The sequence below is a fragment of the Glandiceps talaboti genome, chromosome 7, assembly GCF_964340395.1.
Source record: "Glandiceps talaboti chromosome 7, keGlaTala1.1, whole genome shotgun sequence".
Classification (NCBI taxonomy): domain Eukaryota; kingdom Metazoa; phylum Hemichordata; class Enteropneusta; family Spengelidae; genus Glandiceps; species Glandiceps talaboti.
The window spans coordinates 5,748,081-5,764,988 of NC_135555.1; the positions used below are offsets into that span (position 1 = coordinate 5,748,081).

A 16,908-nucleotide genomic window follows, 5' to 3' on the forward strand; every position below is an offset into this window, starting at 1 on the left:
ATGTATGTATGTATGTATGTATGTATGTATGTATGTATGTCTGCCCCCCCCCCCCCCTCTCTCTCTCTCTCCCCACACACACGTTCGATTTGTGTTTTTATTTGTCTCTGTAGTGCCCTGTTTGGAAACCGATTTCAAATGGCAACAATTGTCAAGACAAGAGTGACGAAACGAAATTAACTGTACATACGGCAAATAGACCCCTTTGACTGCTAGACATATTGAAGATACAAAACCTCTTATTTTAAATTCACTTTAAAAATATTTTGGTAAGCTTTTGGCTGATTATCAATCGATTGAGAATAACGATATATTTATTAACTTCAATGATTCAAAACATACAACCAATATTGGGAAGAAAATGTTGGGACAATTTTAAATGGTACTATAAAAATTAAATCACTTAAACAAAAGTATACTATTTTAATGGCCGTCCAGCACTACAGAGCAATACATTCCTTTCACACACCACATTCAGTCATTATATCAGCCTTTGATTTGTGTCAATAGACATGTTTATTGATTTGATTTGCAAGACAATGATTTGTATAGATTATAGTGTGTATATGTCATTCAATGACCCAAGTATAAATATTCATAATTATCTTGAATTATATGTATTTTATGTAAATAGACCTGGTTAGTGAACATGAATGCATTCAATTGCCACACCATTCAATATACAGCGTAGCTATGGCAATTGGTCTCACTATGTGTGGCGAGTACACAATTAACGCATTAAATTCATGTTTACTTCCTAGCTATTATTGAATGTTCAGTGCACTTTTTGGTCAAACCTGTGATTATATATTTTCACGTACTGTAAACAATTGGTTAAATTGTAGGTGACTGTGGAAAAGATCAATTCAAGTGTAGTGCAGGAAGTGACAAGGGTATCTGTATTGATGCCACTTATCACTGCGATAGAACAAAACACTGTTATGACGGTGAAGATGAAGACGATTGTCACCGTGGTGAGTTATCAATCAAATACAACGAAAATAACGAAACCTGAAACAAAGTGTTGCCTGGCTGGACGAAAATTGTATATTGCTACATGTTATAAAACATTAGCAACAAAGTTTCTTTAATCGCCTGGCGTCACTTAACACATTAACTATTCATTGCTACATTTTCTCAGCGCCGATACACTGTGAGCTACCATTATATCAGTTAAATGTACAAGGACAAGTGAAGATAAACCTAACATTGTCACGTTCATTCTCATATTATTGAGACAGTGACTAAAATGTAACAATGTAATTTCTTGTAATACAGATGATAGCATGTGGAAATGTTAACAAGGTTGTCTGCCGAGGCGGCCAAATGAGTCCTATTCTGAGTAATGGGTTGTTATTTGAATATATTGTATATATACCTTGCCGATAATATGAGAAATATAATCCTGTATATGATAGAACTGCAGTTTAATGATGCAATCAACCTTCCGTTGTCATGGATACTTCAGAGAAATATTCAGAAGTGAAAAAGGTGGTTACTGACCATGTGCGTAATGCCAACTGTACGATTGTTGTTTAATACACTATTACACTAACGTCCACGTCGATTTTCTAACAGACTGCAAGGCATATGAATTCAAATGTAAAGAGAAAGGTGGATGTTTTGATAAGTTCTACTATTGCGATGGCTATACGGACTGTACAGACGGAAGTGACGAAATCGACTGCGGTAAGTAGATTAGGTTAATTTGCACTTTTAAACTTCTGATATTGAGCCCCCAGTATTTGCGCTAACCCTTGCCTGAAATTATCGACTAGGATGATATACAACTCGCGAAAAAAACGCCGGTGAATATGCTTGCTTGTGGTAAGCAGGAATTTTAAAGAGAGTCGACAAGTTTCAATCAAAGATATACAATGTCATTAGTGTTGGTAACTTATCAAAACATATAAACAGCACAGGAACCCAGATCAAGTTCTATGCCATCAGAACAAAAGTCCCCTCTCTGAAATGTCTAGAACTTCGATTAGCTCTTGAATAATGGCACTATTGCGAATATTATGAATATGGTAAATGAATTGGAAAGTATTCATTGACTACACAGACCCAAATAGGTTATTGAAAATACAATCACATTGTGTCCCCCCCCCCCCTTCACCTCCAACCCCACCCAATAAGATACAGTATGGTCGTCACTTCTTCAAATGAGTAGCCTTGTTCATCGGATTACGGGGAGGTAATGTTGGTGCGATTGGATATTGTTGTGAGACCTGCGGATAAAAGAATTATATATACATATATTAGAAATGACACAAGCACGTTATTGTCTTTGATCAGGAAGTATGGATTATATACTCTTTTTTTTTATTTATTTATTTACATAACTGCTTCGTCAAAACATTTTACATATCACAAGCAAACTGGAAAAAATAAATATACATACAACAAAATAGTTACAGTTCATCAGAAATAAATATAAATTTTTCATAAGTTACGCTTAATGAGATATATATATATATATATATATATATATATATATATATATATATATATATATATATATATATATATATATATATATATATATATATTCCTCATTAAGCGTAACATATGAACAGTCGAGGAATGTTTTGACTCATATTTCGATATATATATATATATATATATATATATATATATATATATATATATATATATATATATATATAATTACATTATTCCCAATAATTTCTTTATTCAAGCAGAAAATATTTGTGACCTACGGGTTTGTCACTACTCGTCTAGCGACTCGTATTGACAAGGCCATTTAGGTCAGTATTGGGGAATACTATCTAAGTATGAAACAAATCATATACTTATATTCTTTGATGTTTAAATTGAAATGACGTCATGTTACAGCTCGAGACACTTTGATATAATACTTGACTGTTATTGCTATGGAAATAGTCAAAAGTCATTCACTTTTCTATTATTTTATATCAACATTTTACCTGTTTATGGGATGTTGAATTGTGATTCTTTCTTCCAGCCGAGTCTTGTCCTTGACTAGCACGTGGTGGGAGTCTTGGGGGTGGTAGTGGTGGTGGTGGTAGTTCTGGTAATGGTGAAGTTGGTTGTGGTGGTGGTGTTCGCGTAGGGGGCTCTAGGAGGTCACCATAGTCACATTCGCCATCAAGCTGCAATTTAAAATGATATAGAAAACAAAAATCTACGTTTAATTACATTTAGGGCAAAAAGTACTCCCATGACATGTAAATAAGTAATGAAGTAATTACTCCTGTAGGACATATGCAAATAAGTAATAATGTAAAATTACTCCCATGACATATGTAAATAAGTAATGATGTAATTACTCCTGTAGGACATATGTAAATAAGTAATGATGTAATAACTCCTGTAGGACATATGTAAATAAATAATGATGTAATTACTCCTGTAGGACATATGTAAATAAGTAATGATGTAATTACTCCCATGACATATGTAAATAAGTAATGGTGTAATTACACTAATGACATACATAAATAAGTAATGATGTAATTACTCCCATGACATATGTAAATAAGTAATGATGTAATTACTCCCATGACATATGTAAATAAGTAATGATGTAATTACTCCTGTAGGACATATGTAAATAAATAATGATGTAATTACTCCCATGACATATGTAAATAAGTAGTGATGTAATTACTCCTGTATGACATATGTAAATAAATAATGATGTAATTACTCCTGTAGGACATATGTAAATAAGTAATGATGTAATTACTCCTGTAGGACATATGTAAATAAGTAATGATGTAATTACTCCCATGACATGCAAATAAGTAATGATGTAATTACTCCTGTAGGACATATGTAAATAAGTAATGATGTAATTACTCCCATGACATATGTAAATAAGTAATGATGTAATTACTCCTGTAGGACATATGTAAATAAGTAATGATGTAATTACTCCTGTAGGACATATGCAAATAAATAATGATGTAATTACTCCTGTAGGACATATGTAAATAAGTAATGATGTAATTACTCCTGTAGGACATATGTAAATATGTAATGATGTAATTACTCCCATGACATATGTAAATAAGTAATGGTGTAATTACTCCCATGACATATGTAAATAAGTAATGGTGTAATTACACTAATGACATATGTAAATAAGTAATGATGTAATTACTCCCATGACATATGTAAATAAGTAATGATGTAATTACTCCTGTAGGACATATGTAAATAAGTAATGATGTAATTACTCCCATGACATATGTATATAAGTAATGATGTAATTACTCCTGTATGACATATGTAAATAAGTAATCGTGTAATTACTCCTGTATGACATATGTAAATAAGTAGTGATGTAATTACTCCTGTAGGACATATGTAAATAAGTAGTGATGTAATTACTCCTGTATGACATATGTAAATAAGTAGTGATGTAATTACTCCTGTAGGACATATGTAAATAAGTAGTGATGTAATTACTCCTGTAGGACATATGTAAATATGTAATGATGTAATTACTCCCATGACATATGTAAATAAGTAATGATGTAATTACTCCTGTAGGACATATGTAAATAAGTAATGGTGTAATTACTCCTGTAGGACATATATAAATAAGTAATGATGTAATTACTCCCATGACATATATAAATAAGTAACGATGTAATTACTCCTGTAGGACATATGTAAATAAGTAATGATGTAATTACTCCTGTAGGACATATGTGAATAAGTAATGATGTAATTACTCCTGTAGGACATATATAAATAAGTAACGATGTAATTACAGCTATAGGACATATGTAAATAAGTAATGATGTAATTACTCCTGTAGGACATATGTAAATAAGTAATTATGTAATTACTCCCATGACATATATAAATAAGTAATGATGTAATTACTCCTGTAGGACGTATGTAAATAAGTAATTATGTAATTACTCCCATGACATATGTAAATAAGTAATGATGTAATTACTCCTGTAGGACATATGCAAATAAGTAATGATGTAATTACTCCTGTAGGACATATGTAAATAAGTAATTATGTAATTACTCCCATGACATATGTAAATAAGTAATGATGTAATTACTCCTGTAGGACATATGTAAATAAGTAATGATGTAATTACTCCCATGAAATATGTAAATAAGTAATGATGTAATTACTCCCATGACATATATAAATAAGTAATGATGCAATTACTCCTGTAGGACGTATGTAAAAAAAGCAATGATGTAATTACTCCTGTAGGACATATGTAAATAAGTAATGATGTAATTACTCCTGTAGGACATATATAAATAAGTAATAATGTAATTACTCCCATGACATGCAAATAAGTAATGATGTAATTACTCCTGTAGGACATATGTAAATAAGTAATGGTGTAATTACTCCTGTAGGACATATGTAAATAAGTAATGATGTAATTACTCCTGTAGGACATATGTAAATAAGTAATGATGTAATTACTCCTGTAGGACATATGTAAATAAGTAATGATGTAATTACTCCCATGACATATGTAAATAAGTAATGATGTAATTACTCCTGTAGGACATATGTAAATAAGTAATGATGTAATTACTCCTGTAGGACATATGTAAATAAGTAATTATGTAATTACTCCCATGACATATATAAATAAGTAATGATGCAATTACTCCTGTAGGACGTATGTAAAAAAAGCAATGATGTAATTACTCCTGTAGGACATATGTAAATAAGTAATGATGTAATTACTCCTGTAGGACATCTGTCAATAAGTAATGATGTAATTACTCCTGTAGGACATATGTGAATAAGTAATGATGTAATTACTCTTGTAGGACGTATGTAAATAAGTAATTATGTAATTACTCCCATGACATATGTAAATAAGTAATGGTGTAATTACTTCCATGACATGCAAATAAGTAATGATGTAATTACTCCCATGACATGCCAATAAGTAATGGTGTAATTACTCCTGTAGGACATATGTGAATAAGTAATGATCTAATTACACCAATGACATGCCAATAAGTAATGGTGTAATTACTCCCATGACATGCCAATAAGTAATGGTGTAATTACTCCTGTAGGACATATGTAAATAAGTAATGATGTAATTACTCCTGTAGGACATATGTGAATAAGTAATGATGTAATTACTCCTGTAGGACATATGTAAATAAGTAATGGTGTAATTACTCCTGTAGGACATATGTAAATAAGTAATGATGTAATTACTCCTGTAGGACATATGTGAATAAGTAATGGTGTAATTACTCCTGTAGGACATATGTAAATAAGTAATGATGTAATTACTCCTGTAGGACATATGTAAATAAGTAATGATGTAATTACTCCCATGACATATGTAAATAAGTAATGGTGTAATTACACTAATGACATACATAAATAAGTAATGATGTAATTACTCCAATGACATACATAAATAAGTAATGATGTAATTACTCTCCAAACTCTAATAAGATAAAAATTCAAGATTTGTTTACCTGACCACATGGTATGGTAAGAAGGTGTCGTGATGACGGCAATGGGTGCTGAAAGATAATAAAATGATCTAGTTATCTGGTCCTATAAAGAATGTCTAAGGGAACCTTTTTGAGGGAATTTTCAGGCGTCAGTGGATGCCACAGAATGGACATAACCTAATACTCAGCTTGAAGACATACAGTGTGTAGTCAAGACAACAGTCAACATTCTGCTTTTATGACAAACCTTAGAACAGATCATGTCACTTTACAATCGTGTTAATTCCTACTGTTGCCGTTTAAAAGTCACCTACATTAAGTCAGGTGACTTTTTTGCCTTAAACTAATAAATCAACAATTACGTTATTACTTTTCAAGGTACCCTCTTTGTTTAAGCTTCCGTTTTTACACCAGTGACGTTCGAAACTTTTTTATTTTCAGTAAATATTTGTCACGTGTAACAATTCATTCTACAATGACAGCATGACGACATTTGTTTAAAATGCCACAAATGCTAGTCCTACACCAAATGTGTTCTAATTTAAAAACATTCAATAGTGAAGGAGTCCAAAGGTATGATATTTCTGAATAGTTTGAAATCAGCAATGACTCACTTTCTGATAGAATGAAACTATGGCTTCCAAAGTATCGTGATATTTGTTTTCGCCAACTACGATGTATTTATCACTTCCTGTATGGTTTATCATATAATGAATACACCGGGTCTCTCCTCTACAGTGAAAATCATTAATGTTATACAAGATATACAGTTTGTCCCTATAACTTGTAAAAGTCGCTTTTCCAATTTCAAGATGCGTTGCATGAGGCGACGGTCTTATGTGGTTACTTTTTGGTTTTGTTTTGTCTCTTATTACATTTGAAATAAGTTTCATTGTGAAATGATGGAAAGACATGTTGATCTCTTTAATTGTGACTGATTTTACGGCACGAAGAGGAAACGCCATCAGTTACACAATTTTACATTTAGGCCTACATGCAGGGTACGGTCAAATGACAACCATCCCACCCCAGACCTACGTCTGCACATCTCCCTGCATGTATAAAATACATCGGCAACAGCTATGTCTATTAAACATTAAACATACATAAAACTTAATAATCTACATGTTCACAATCTTTTCGCTTGAAAAAACCCCGCCATATCAGGTTTCTAAACCAGTGAGTGGTAGCTGATAGCTGATGTCGTATCTTATAGACTAATGCTATCTTGACAAGCACAGAGAACAAAATACTAAATCTTGTGTGTAAATAATACACACAGTTAAAATTTTTATGGCGTTTTGCTTGGCTTGTTGGCATACTCATTTCAATCTTTTAAGTTTCCATGATGACAAGAGATTCAAAAATGGAAAGTGACAAACCTGAATGACAATGAAAATCCTAGTCTACTTTCACCGACTCGTATCAGAAAGCAGCCAATGGGTTTATCATCGAGGAGCTTCTCTGCTTCACTGAAAAATAGACAGGGTATATGTAAGGTCAACGTTGGATGCAATAAAGCTTATATTGGCCTTAGTGCCCTTTAGATAAACAAGTCGAAAAGGTTATGTACTTAAGATCAAGGGGATTTTGGGGTTTCCTATAACAAGTAATGATCTTCCAAGATGTAAAAAGTCGCCTGACTGTCAATGTCATTTAGGAGTTTAAAATCGGTTATATTATTTTAGTTATGTATGTGTATGTGTGTCTGTCTGTCTGTCTGTCTGTCTGTCTGTCTGTCTGTCTGTATGCATGTATGTGGCTGGATGGGTAGCTAGGTAGGTAGGTCAAGATCTACAGACCTGAATGTCCGGTTACTGTCTTACCTTCACACATTGCCACAGTGATTTCTGTATGCAGGTAATTCATGAGTACGAAGTGACATATGTACCTCAAGGAGGGCAGATTTATATGTTTCATATTATCATAGAATATTCGGCAATTTGTACTACCAGTATATGTTCGAAAGAGAAGGTTTTGGACGGTGTTCTTTACCCTTTACTACATCAATCCCATGCAATATCCATCAACCCTCTGTCAACAGACGTCTTATCATGTCAGGAGCATGAACAATTAATAAATTCACAGTCACAAATCTTCACATAGGAGGCTGCCATATTTGGAAATGGTTTATATTATGTGACGTCAGATTACCAGGTCCGAGTGCACCAATATAAACAGTGAACTACTGTGCAGATAGATATTCAAATGACTCACCGTCTCGTAATAATCCCATGGAACCAAGTCGCTACATCGCCTTGGAATCTTTCATATTGGGTTTCTTTAAACCACCTAACCGAAGCCTCTCGACTTCCCTCCGGCCCAAATTTCCTGGCATGCTTGGAGAAGTCATCCTTATAGCTATCTGTAGACTACATGGAAATTCAGATCATTATAAATTAACTCTAGTCTCACGTACACCGTTTTGATAGCTACCGGTACATTTAACACGGGTTTGTGTATGTTTATTACGGCTAAATGTTAGTGTTTTTCTTTCCACGTGTTTGCACGAATCATTTAATTTTACACAGCAGCTATACCCTCTGAGGTTTCACAATAACTCCACACACACACACACACACACACACACACGTGACTATTATTCATATCTCACAAAAGACAAACGACAGCACACACACAATATATCAAATTATATTATTAGAAATCTCATCGACTTGAAGAACTAAACGTCGCCAGTTTCGGATTGTGTTTTGATATTTGATCAGTCGTTCCAATCGCTCACTATACTTACAGACAATAGTGGTTATAAATGGATCCGAAAGTGACAGCAAATATAGAATTAAAAGTGTTGACTATCCAATTTCAATTATCCTATCGAATTCATGCCATATTTTGAAACAGCGCTTTTTAGCAGATTTTTTTTTACCAGACATGCGAGGTTAGGAACGAACAGAATTTATGGCGGAGGGGAGGGAAGTGGCTGAGGAGTACATATTTTGGCAAAACAAAATCGCCCCCCCCCCCCCGCCGTATTTTCTCCTCAGGCCCCCGTCGTAAATTCTATCTGCTCGTTCCCTGTAATATATTTCAAAAAATATTCATTCTTTAATGTTTCACACGGTATTTTGAAGCAATAAAGTGTGGTTGGACGTATAGTTATGGTGGTTACTCGGATAGCACTCATGGCAAGTAAATGTAAGACAACGCAGTGTACCATGTATTGTGAAAGAGGAAGTGACACCAGACTCGGAGCTGGCACTTGGCCACAGCATAATGCGTTGAAAATACATAGACATGCCAATGAAAATTGTGCTGGCACTATTAATGCCGTTCAAACTAGACTACGTACGCTGTAAGGCATTCCAGATACCGACGCGACGGCATCTTTGCCCTTCTGTGAATAACGAAGTTATAATATCTCGGTCAATTTTTATGGAAGATGTACAGACTATATGGGGGGGGGGCAACGAAATGATAACGCCATAATATTTGAAATTAGATTTTGTTTCATTTCGCTTCGCTAAAACGAACAAGATATTGAATATCCGAGGACTTTTTTCATTGCATGTGTCCATACATGTAACTCTTTGTTTGAGACACACACAATCCTGATCCGGGTCATGAGACCTTAGCATTTGCCGTTTTGTGCAACAATTTACAAAAACAGGACACATCAAAAGATGCGTCAGTTAGAGGCGACAAAACAAACAGTCCAGGCGAAACCACACCAACTTGCGCTGTATCAACTGTGGTTGACGCAACCCTTAATGTCTTCTATTTTAGAGTAAATTGTGGCATAAAACACCCAAATGCTATAAGCTCTTATGACCAGAATTGGGGTGTTCGAAACACACTGAATCCTGGTTTATGAAGAGCTTAGCATTTGGGGATTTTCTGCAACAATTTACTCTAAAACAGAACACATCAAACGGCTGTCAACATAGATTGACAGTACAGGCAGTCTTCACAACGGGTGTTTCGGTGACCAACACCCCATACAATTCTGACTCTCTGGCGCCCCCGGCGGTGGCAGTCGCTGGATCATGGATGGATGGGTACTCATGCTTGTTAGCGAAATTTCATGTGTACCCATTTTCCTGTAATATTTAAATGAAAAAGACCCCCCCCCCCTTTTTTTTTTAAAAAGTGAATCTGGGTGAAAATCACTACAAAAACCCCCTTCTTTCCGAAATCAGGGAGGTTTTATCTTCAAGGACACCTAATCCATACACTGCACACGGTCCTGGATTTTACGGGACCTTTCTCCCGGGGCCTTCGTCGGGGAAGTTGTAGTAGAAAAGAGTAGAGTAGAAAAGGGGCGTCCTACTCATATTCGCAGCGGGTGATCTGAAAAAGTACCCCTTTTTACGATTCCACGGACCTAGATGGCCAACGAGATGCGAAACATCCATTGGACCGAGACCAAGACAACAGGTCGTAAATTATGATATTGCGATTCTGAATCGAAGTCACTGTCACGGCAGTCCTGCTTGCAGACGGTGCACGCGTTTCGCTCAAGGAAGGGACGACTTACTCCGTGTGCAAGCAGGGCTACTATCACGGCAGAGTACTAGCTAATTTGGATGAAGAATCTTTGAAGTTTGAGCGTATCATACACCACTTTTTAAAATTTGATGTAGACGCATCTTTTGATGTGTTCTGTTTTAGAGTAAATTGTAGCATAAAACGGCACACAACTTATCATTGTTATTGTTTATATGGCATTAACTTTCGATTCCCACATATCTCGATGTGTTATTATCAATTTGAAGTTCGTGCATTTCCGGCATTTTGTCATTACTTCCGTTTCCCCTTCGACTGTTCATCGTCAAAAGCAGAATGTCAATTTTAGACAATCCAGTTGTTCTGGGGGGGGGGGGGCAATATGAGAAATGACACCTTTCATTTTCTAAAGTGCAGCCTTCCCAGAATCGATGTGATAAATCTGAATCTGACTCTCGCCCACTTTGCCCCTCACCCATTATGCCCGCCCCATATTTACTGAAGGCTCTATAATGCATAAAATGTGTGTGAAACGTGCTTGCTTGTGACAAGAATTATGGTGCCTATACAACCATAGACAGTGGATGAAAACCTTGACTGTGTATGATTCAATCTTCCGGCAAGTCTCGACGTTTTAAAGGAGTTTTCGCTCTAAAGGCATTGAGTGACTGACCGACAGAGATGACTGTTGTATGAAAAGGCTGATTTTTAGCACGCAGTTGAAGGTGAAGATGGTAACATGACGAGTATCACCCACCCCTTTGACAAGCTGATGATGCAGTAGGTTTAATAGCAAGAATCGCGAAGAGTATCTTCTGATCTGTTTACAGTTAATGCTTATCATGTACTATGAATGAACTTGAAACACCCATTTCACTGGTTTATAGACAACATGCACAAAACTACGCCAAAACTAACCACACTGATATGTTCCAAGAACAAGTCTTCGTAGAATACCCCCCCCCCCACACACACACACACACAAACACATACACAATATATAATTAAATTACTTCTATGTGAGTGAATGGTGACATGGCTTAAAAGAAATTAGTGGCCAAAAATGAATATTAAAAAGGTTTTGTGATATTCAGGAAATGGCAGGACTTTGAAAATTGACCCTGAAGGACACAGTCAAGGTCAAATGGCAACACCTCAAAAGAAAGGTTCCACCTGATAATATAGGGTTAGACACTTGAATAGAGTTTCCATGTCTTCAAATGTTTGACTTCTGCTGTTCACTACAAATATGGCCAACATTCAGTTAAAAGTTGTATGAGCACCAAATCTAATGCACATTTTATACATTCCTCTTGTTTTCGTGGCCTGCATTACCTTTAGACATCATTTTGGGCCACATATAAATACTTCTGACTGTCTGCAATATGACAGAAATAGCTTGATTTTGATAAATGACTGAAAAGGTCGTGGTCAAAGGTCATGTTCTTACAAGAAAATCTTGCATTTGATGGACTCTATGTATTGAAGTTTTTGAGTTATGCCGTAATATATTGACTTGTTACTCCAAATATGGCCACCATTCAGTAAAATGATATGAGCACTGCAAGTATTCCTTGTGTATATTATCTTCTATATTACCAAGAAATCAACAAATAATACAACAAAGTGTCTGTGATAGGCAGGAAATGCCTGGATTTTGATATTTGACTTTGAAGGTCAAGGTCAAACTTTACAGTGTTAAGAGAATGTCTGTACCTATTAATATGGAGGTAGACACTTGAATGGAGTCTGTGTATTATAGTTTCTTAGTTATGCCATAAATATTGATTTTAATTACAAGCATGGCTACGATTCGGTCAAATTTACATATGTCACAAAACAAAGTGACGTGCATAATGCAGCATACCACATGCCATCTTTGTGCCAGGTTTGAAAAAAAATCGGATAGTGCATGTCTGAGAAATGACGTAATACGGACAGACACACGTACAGACAGACGGGCCCATTGTATTCGTCCCCCTACGTTATGGGGACTAATTATCATCATCCTATTAATTCTTTGCGATAGCTAGCTATTGCTGCACGTGATAGTACACACTCATATAAAGGGTGTTCAACGACGCGAATCACCGCGAGACAAAACTTATATTACAGCGAAGCAAGACAAAATCGTTGCGTGATCTTCATTCCACGCACCTTCACTAACCTTAGTCTTCGAAATTTCTCTGTGGTATCCTCTAGTGTTTACCGCATCAGACTGTTGACCACTTTTTACAGAACTATGTCTTGTAGAATGTTGTTTATCATGCACAGGTTGGCATCTACCACAGTACGAACTGCGACATTCAATACAGCATAACACAGCCTTTTCTTTACACACACAGCACAGGCCATAATTTTGCACCGTTTCATGTTGTACGGTTACTTCCGGGTTCGGACACTGTTCCAGTTTGTCTATGACGCTCATGAGAGCGTAGTTTTTCTTCAAATCCTGTAAGTCTTCCTGCTTGTGAAATTCGTGGATTTGTCGACAAAGTGGACACGTTAAGGTAAATTTTTTCTTACTTTTGCGTTGCAGAACGCCTTCCAGACATGGAAGGCAGAAATTATGAGCACAAGGTAGGAGTCTCGGGTCTGTGAACGCAATACAGCATATCGGGCATGACAATTCGTCGTCTAGCATCGAGGCCGCCATGATCGAATGAGTACACCAAAATCAACTCACCCAAATCGGTTCCTGCTTTTCCGCAAACGTTTCCGTGTATTGTTAAAAGTTCGTAATGACGAACAGTACAATTTTCAAGAGCGGAATCAGAGACCTCATATCCTGTATGCGTCTATAGATAACTTTATCAACTTCCCTATGCTATCCGTGCTGTTTGTGTTGTGTTTTGTCAGGCTTTGAGAACCAGTATTTATTATTTATAGGTCAAAGGTCAAAGAGTATGAATTATCATAAGGACAGTACGTTATTGACTATTGCGAAAAGTATGACATGTTATTGACACATTCGAAACCATCGTTTGGTAACCAGGAATGAGTTTGTACCAGTGTATTATTTCTCCATTCTTTCCCTAATAATCAGTATGGATAAACTTACGGTAATTCTTGACATGCTGGTTCTTTCAGAGATCACATATGCGCCGCCTCACGAACCACTCGCAGTCAAAACATGTAAATTTGTATACATGTGATGCATGTCAATGCTAAATTACAGCCTAAAGTAGTCATTACATGTAACTAAGTATCATTGAACTTTACACCCCGTACCTGTCTGTCTTTATATTTACATGTACATTGTAGATTATATGAAGGTGACATGTGTCTTGTCAAGTACAGTAGGGCAGGTGATGACTTGCAAGAAGTTAGAGTGCCTTGACTGTACCATTCTGTACGTCAGCCTACTTGACTCGAACTTTTTGTGAACGGTTGGAAATATCTCAAAATATCAATCATATACTAGCAGATAAAATGAAAAATACGAGCAGTTACGAGTATTGATATTGTTGTTTTATATATTCATACACTATATTGTGAACAATGGTTTCAAACTGTTGCGCAAATTTTAATACACATGGATATTTTAATAAATACAGTTTGATCCGAAATGTAATCCCTTCCCCGGCCTCCCCCTTCCCCTCTCCCGTAAAAGGTTGGTGTCAGCGTTGATCGACTTGCTATTTGTGTTTCTTTTATGAAGACCCCGGATGTAGACTTTCACGTTATCAATTGATATTACCGTTTTCTACGTGCCTCGGTTCCCGCTTCTTGTGATGGATTATTTGGTATTGTCATGTGATTTTAACATCATCAATCATGTTCAATCATGTTCACTTTGAAAACAACTTTTGATTTCTCTGGTACAACGTAAGGGACCGGTCAGTTTCTTCGGCCTGGGGGGGGGGGCGGTGGATTGGGAGGGAGTCATCCTGTTTTTGAAATTGGCAATAGGGGGTCATGCTGTTTTTAAAATTGTGGATGGGGGGGGGGGGTCATTGTGTTTTGGATTGTGATGGAAGAAAAAAAATCCTTTTTCTACAATGGCATATAGCCTTGTCCGAAATGTGGATAAGGGGGGGGGGTCATTGTGTTTTGGATTGTGATGGAAGAAAAAAATCCTTTTTCTACAATGGCATATAGCCTTGTCCGAAATGTGGTACATGTAAATATTTGTTCTTCTCCCTGTTTCTTACATGAATTCTTTAATATTACTTATTAGTTCAAGCATAACTATAAATATACATATACATGTATTACCTAGCTACCACACTATTTACAGAACATGTCATGTAAATGCTTAGCTGTTTCACAATCAGTGCTTCAATTACATTGCACTTTGGGGCAAAAGTGAACTTGAAGGTTTCGTAATGGTAATCTTCAACCATAGATAGTTTATAAAAGAAGTTAATCTAAATTGTTCCCTACTCGTCACTATGAACTTGTCAGAAGGGATTTATACACTTTCTATTTTGGACACTACATGTTATTGACACTACTAATCACTTTCTATTATACACTCGGTATGACCACCTAAAGTTCTCTAACATACAGGTGACTTTACTATACATGCAATATTAATGCCACTATACCAATGTTACGGGGCCATTTTTATGTGACATGGGAAACTCATTTAAAACTTACATTTACGTTAGCTATTCGAAGCTTGGAAATATTACCTCAAAGGCTATGAATAACCTAAACATTGCCTTAATAGAAGCCAAAAACTGCAGATCTGCCAGGGGGAAAACCCCAAGGACTCCCTCACCCCCAGAGGTCACTCATGCATTCAACCAACAATCGGATGAACCAACAACCTTTTTACTGTCATAATGGTGTTAAACTTTTCTTAAATATTCTCACCCAATTCTAATTTGAGATGATATTGTCTTTTAAAGATGTGAAATGTTTGCCAAGGTAGTCTAAAATTGCCTTAAACTCCAAATCTCCCCTACCAATGATACTACCAGTAGATGTGCTGACCTTTACTATATGTATATAATGATGCCATTAACTGTTTAAGAACATATTTCAACCCTATGTAAGTTATAAAGAATAGTTTCTGATACTTGATGGTGCTGTCTTGTAAAGCATGGATTGAGTTATTGCTTGAAAGGGTCTGAATAGCCTAAAAATTGGCTTTAAGAGTAAAAATCCCCTAGGGCTTCTAGAGGGAGACCCCTTGGACCCCCCACATGAGGTGGACATATCCCAGTCTCAAGCTCTTCCCCTCTTACTGTCAAGATGCTATCAAAGTATATTTCAAAAGTATTTCAACCCTGTGTAGTTGCTTTTGACATGTTGGTGCTGTCTTGTAAAGCTTGGAAATTATTGTCTGAAAGGGTCTGAATAGTCTAAAAATTGACTTTTCAGAGTAAAAAACCTCCAGGACTTCTAGGGGAGACCCCCTAGGACCCCCCCCCTCTACATGAGGTGTACACATCCCAGTCTCAACCTCTTCCCCCTACCTCTTACTGTCAAAATGCTATCAAACTTAATATTTCAAAAATATTTTTTTCTTTTTACATATTGGTGCTGTCTTGTAAAGCTTGGAAATTATTGTCTGAAAGGGCCTGAATAGTCTCAAAATTGACTTTTCAGAGTAAAATACCTCCAGGGCTTCTAGGGGGAGACCCCCTAGGATCCCCATAAGAGATATACATATTCCATGCTCAAGCTTTCCCATACCTTTCACTGTCAAGATGCTATTAAACTTCTTTTGGATCTTATAAATATGCTAGACAGTCAAGCAGTCCACACTGAGTCACGATCAAAAAATACCTGTTATGTGAATATTATATATATTGGGGTCATCATGTTTTAGAATTAAGTGATGGGGGGTCAGCCTGTTTTTGGTTTTACAGATAGGGGGGTCAGTGACTTTTTGTCGACCCAATTTAAGAATCCACCGCCCCCCCCAGGCTGAAGAAGCTGACCGGTCCCTAAAATGGTTTCTCAGTTAAACAGAGAATATTAGAATAACAAATGAATATAAAATTGCGCAGTGATCATGTAATGGTTGAA

The 16,908-nt window shown here is 36.0% G+C and overlaps 2 protein-coding genes across 2 annotated transcripts in view; one reads left to right on the forward strand and one right to left on the reverse strand.

The window, feature by feature from the left end:
* Positions 1-2,141: 2,141 nt before the first annotated feature.
* On the reverse strand, positions 2,142-13,717 carry LOC144438275 (uncharacterized). The gene is made up of 7 exons (XM_078127328.1): positions 13,094-13,717; positions 8,680-8,834; positions 7,845-7,934; positions 7,077-7,194; positions 6,484-6,531; positions 2,952-3,137; positions 2,142-2,231 (listed from the first exon to the last, which is right to left on the reverse strand). Exons 1-7 carry the CDS (start codon positions 13,580-13,582, stop codon positions 2,154-2,156), a joined length of 1,164 nt encoding a protein of 387 aa, XP_077983454.1. The 5' UTR covers positions 13,583-13,717; the 3' UTR covers positions 2,142-2,153.
* Positions 13,326-16,908, forward strand: part of LOC144438273 (long-chain-fatty-acid--CoA ligase 1-like) — a 36,406-nt gene continuing 32,823 nt past the window's right edge. The window contains exon 1 of the mRNA XM_078127327.1: positions 13,326-13,436. The gene's annotated coding sequence lies outside the window, so the exon portion shown is untranslated. The remainder of the gene's footprint in view (positions 13,437-16,908) is intronic.

Coding starts and splice junctions, on each gene's coding strand:
- LOC144438275 (XM_078127328.1), bottom strand. CDS start 13,582: ATGGCGGCCTCGATGCTAGACGACGAATTGTCATGCCCGATATGCTGT. Junction 7,195..7,844: donor GGATTTTCATTGTCATTCAG/GTTTGTCACTTT, acceptor TTTTCACTGTAG/AGGAGAGACCCGGTGTATTC. Junction 2,232..2,951: donor ATTCAACATCCCATAAACAG/GTAAAATGTTGA, acceptor TTTTATCCGCAG/GTCTCACAACAATATCCAAT.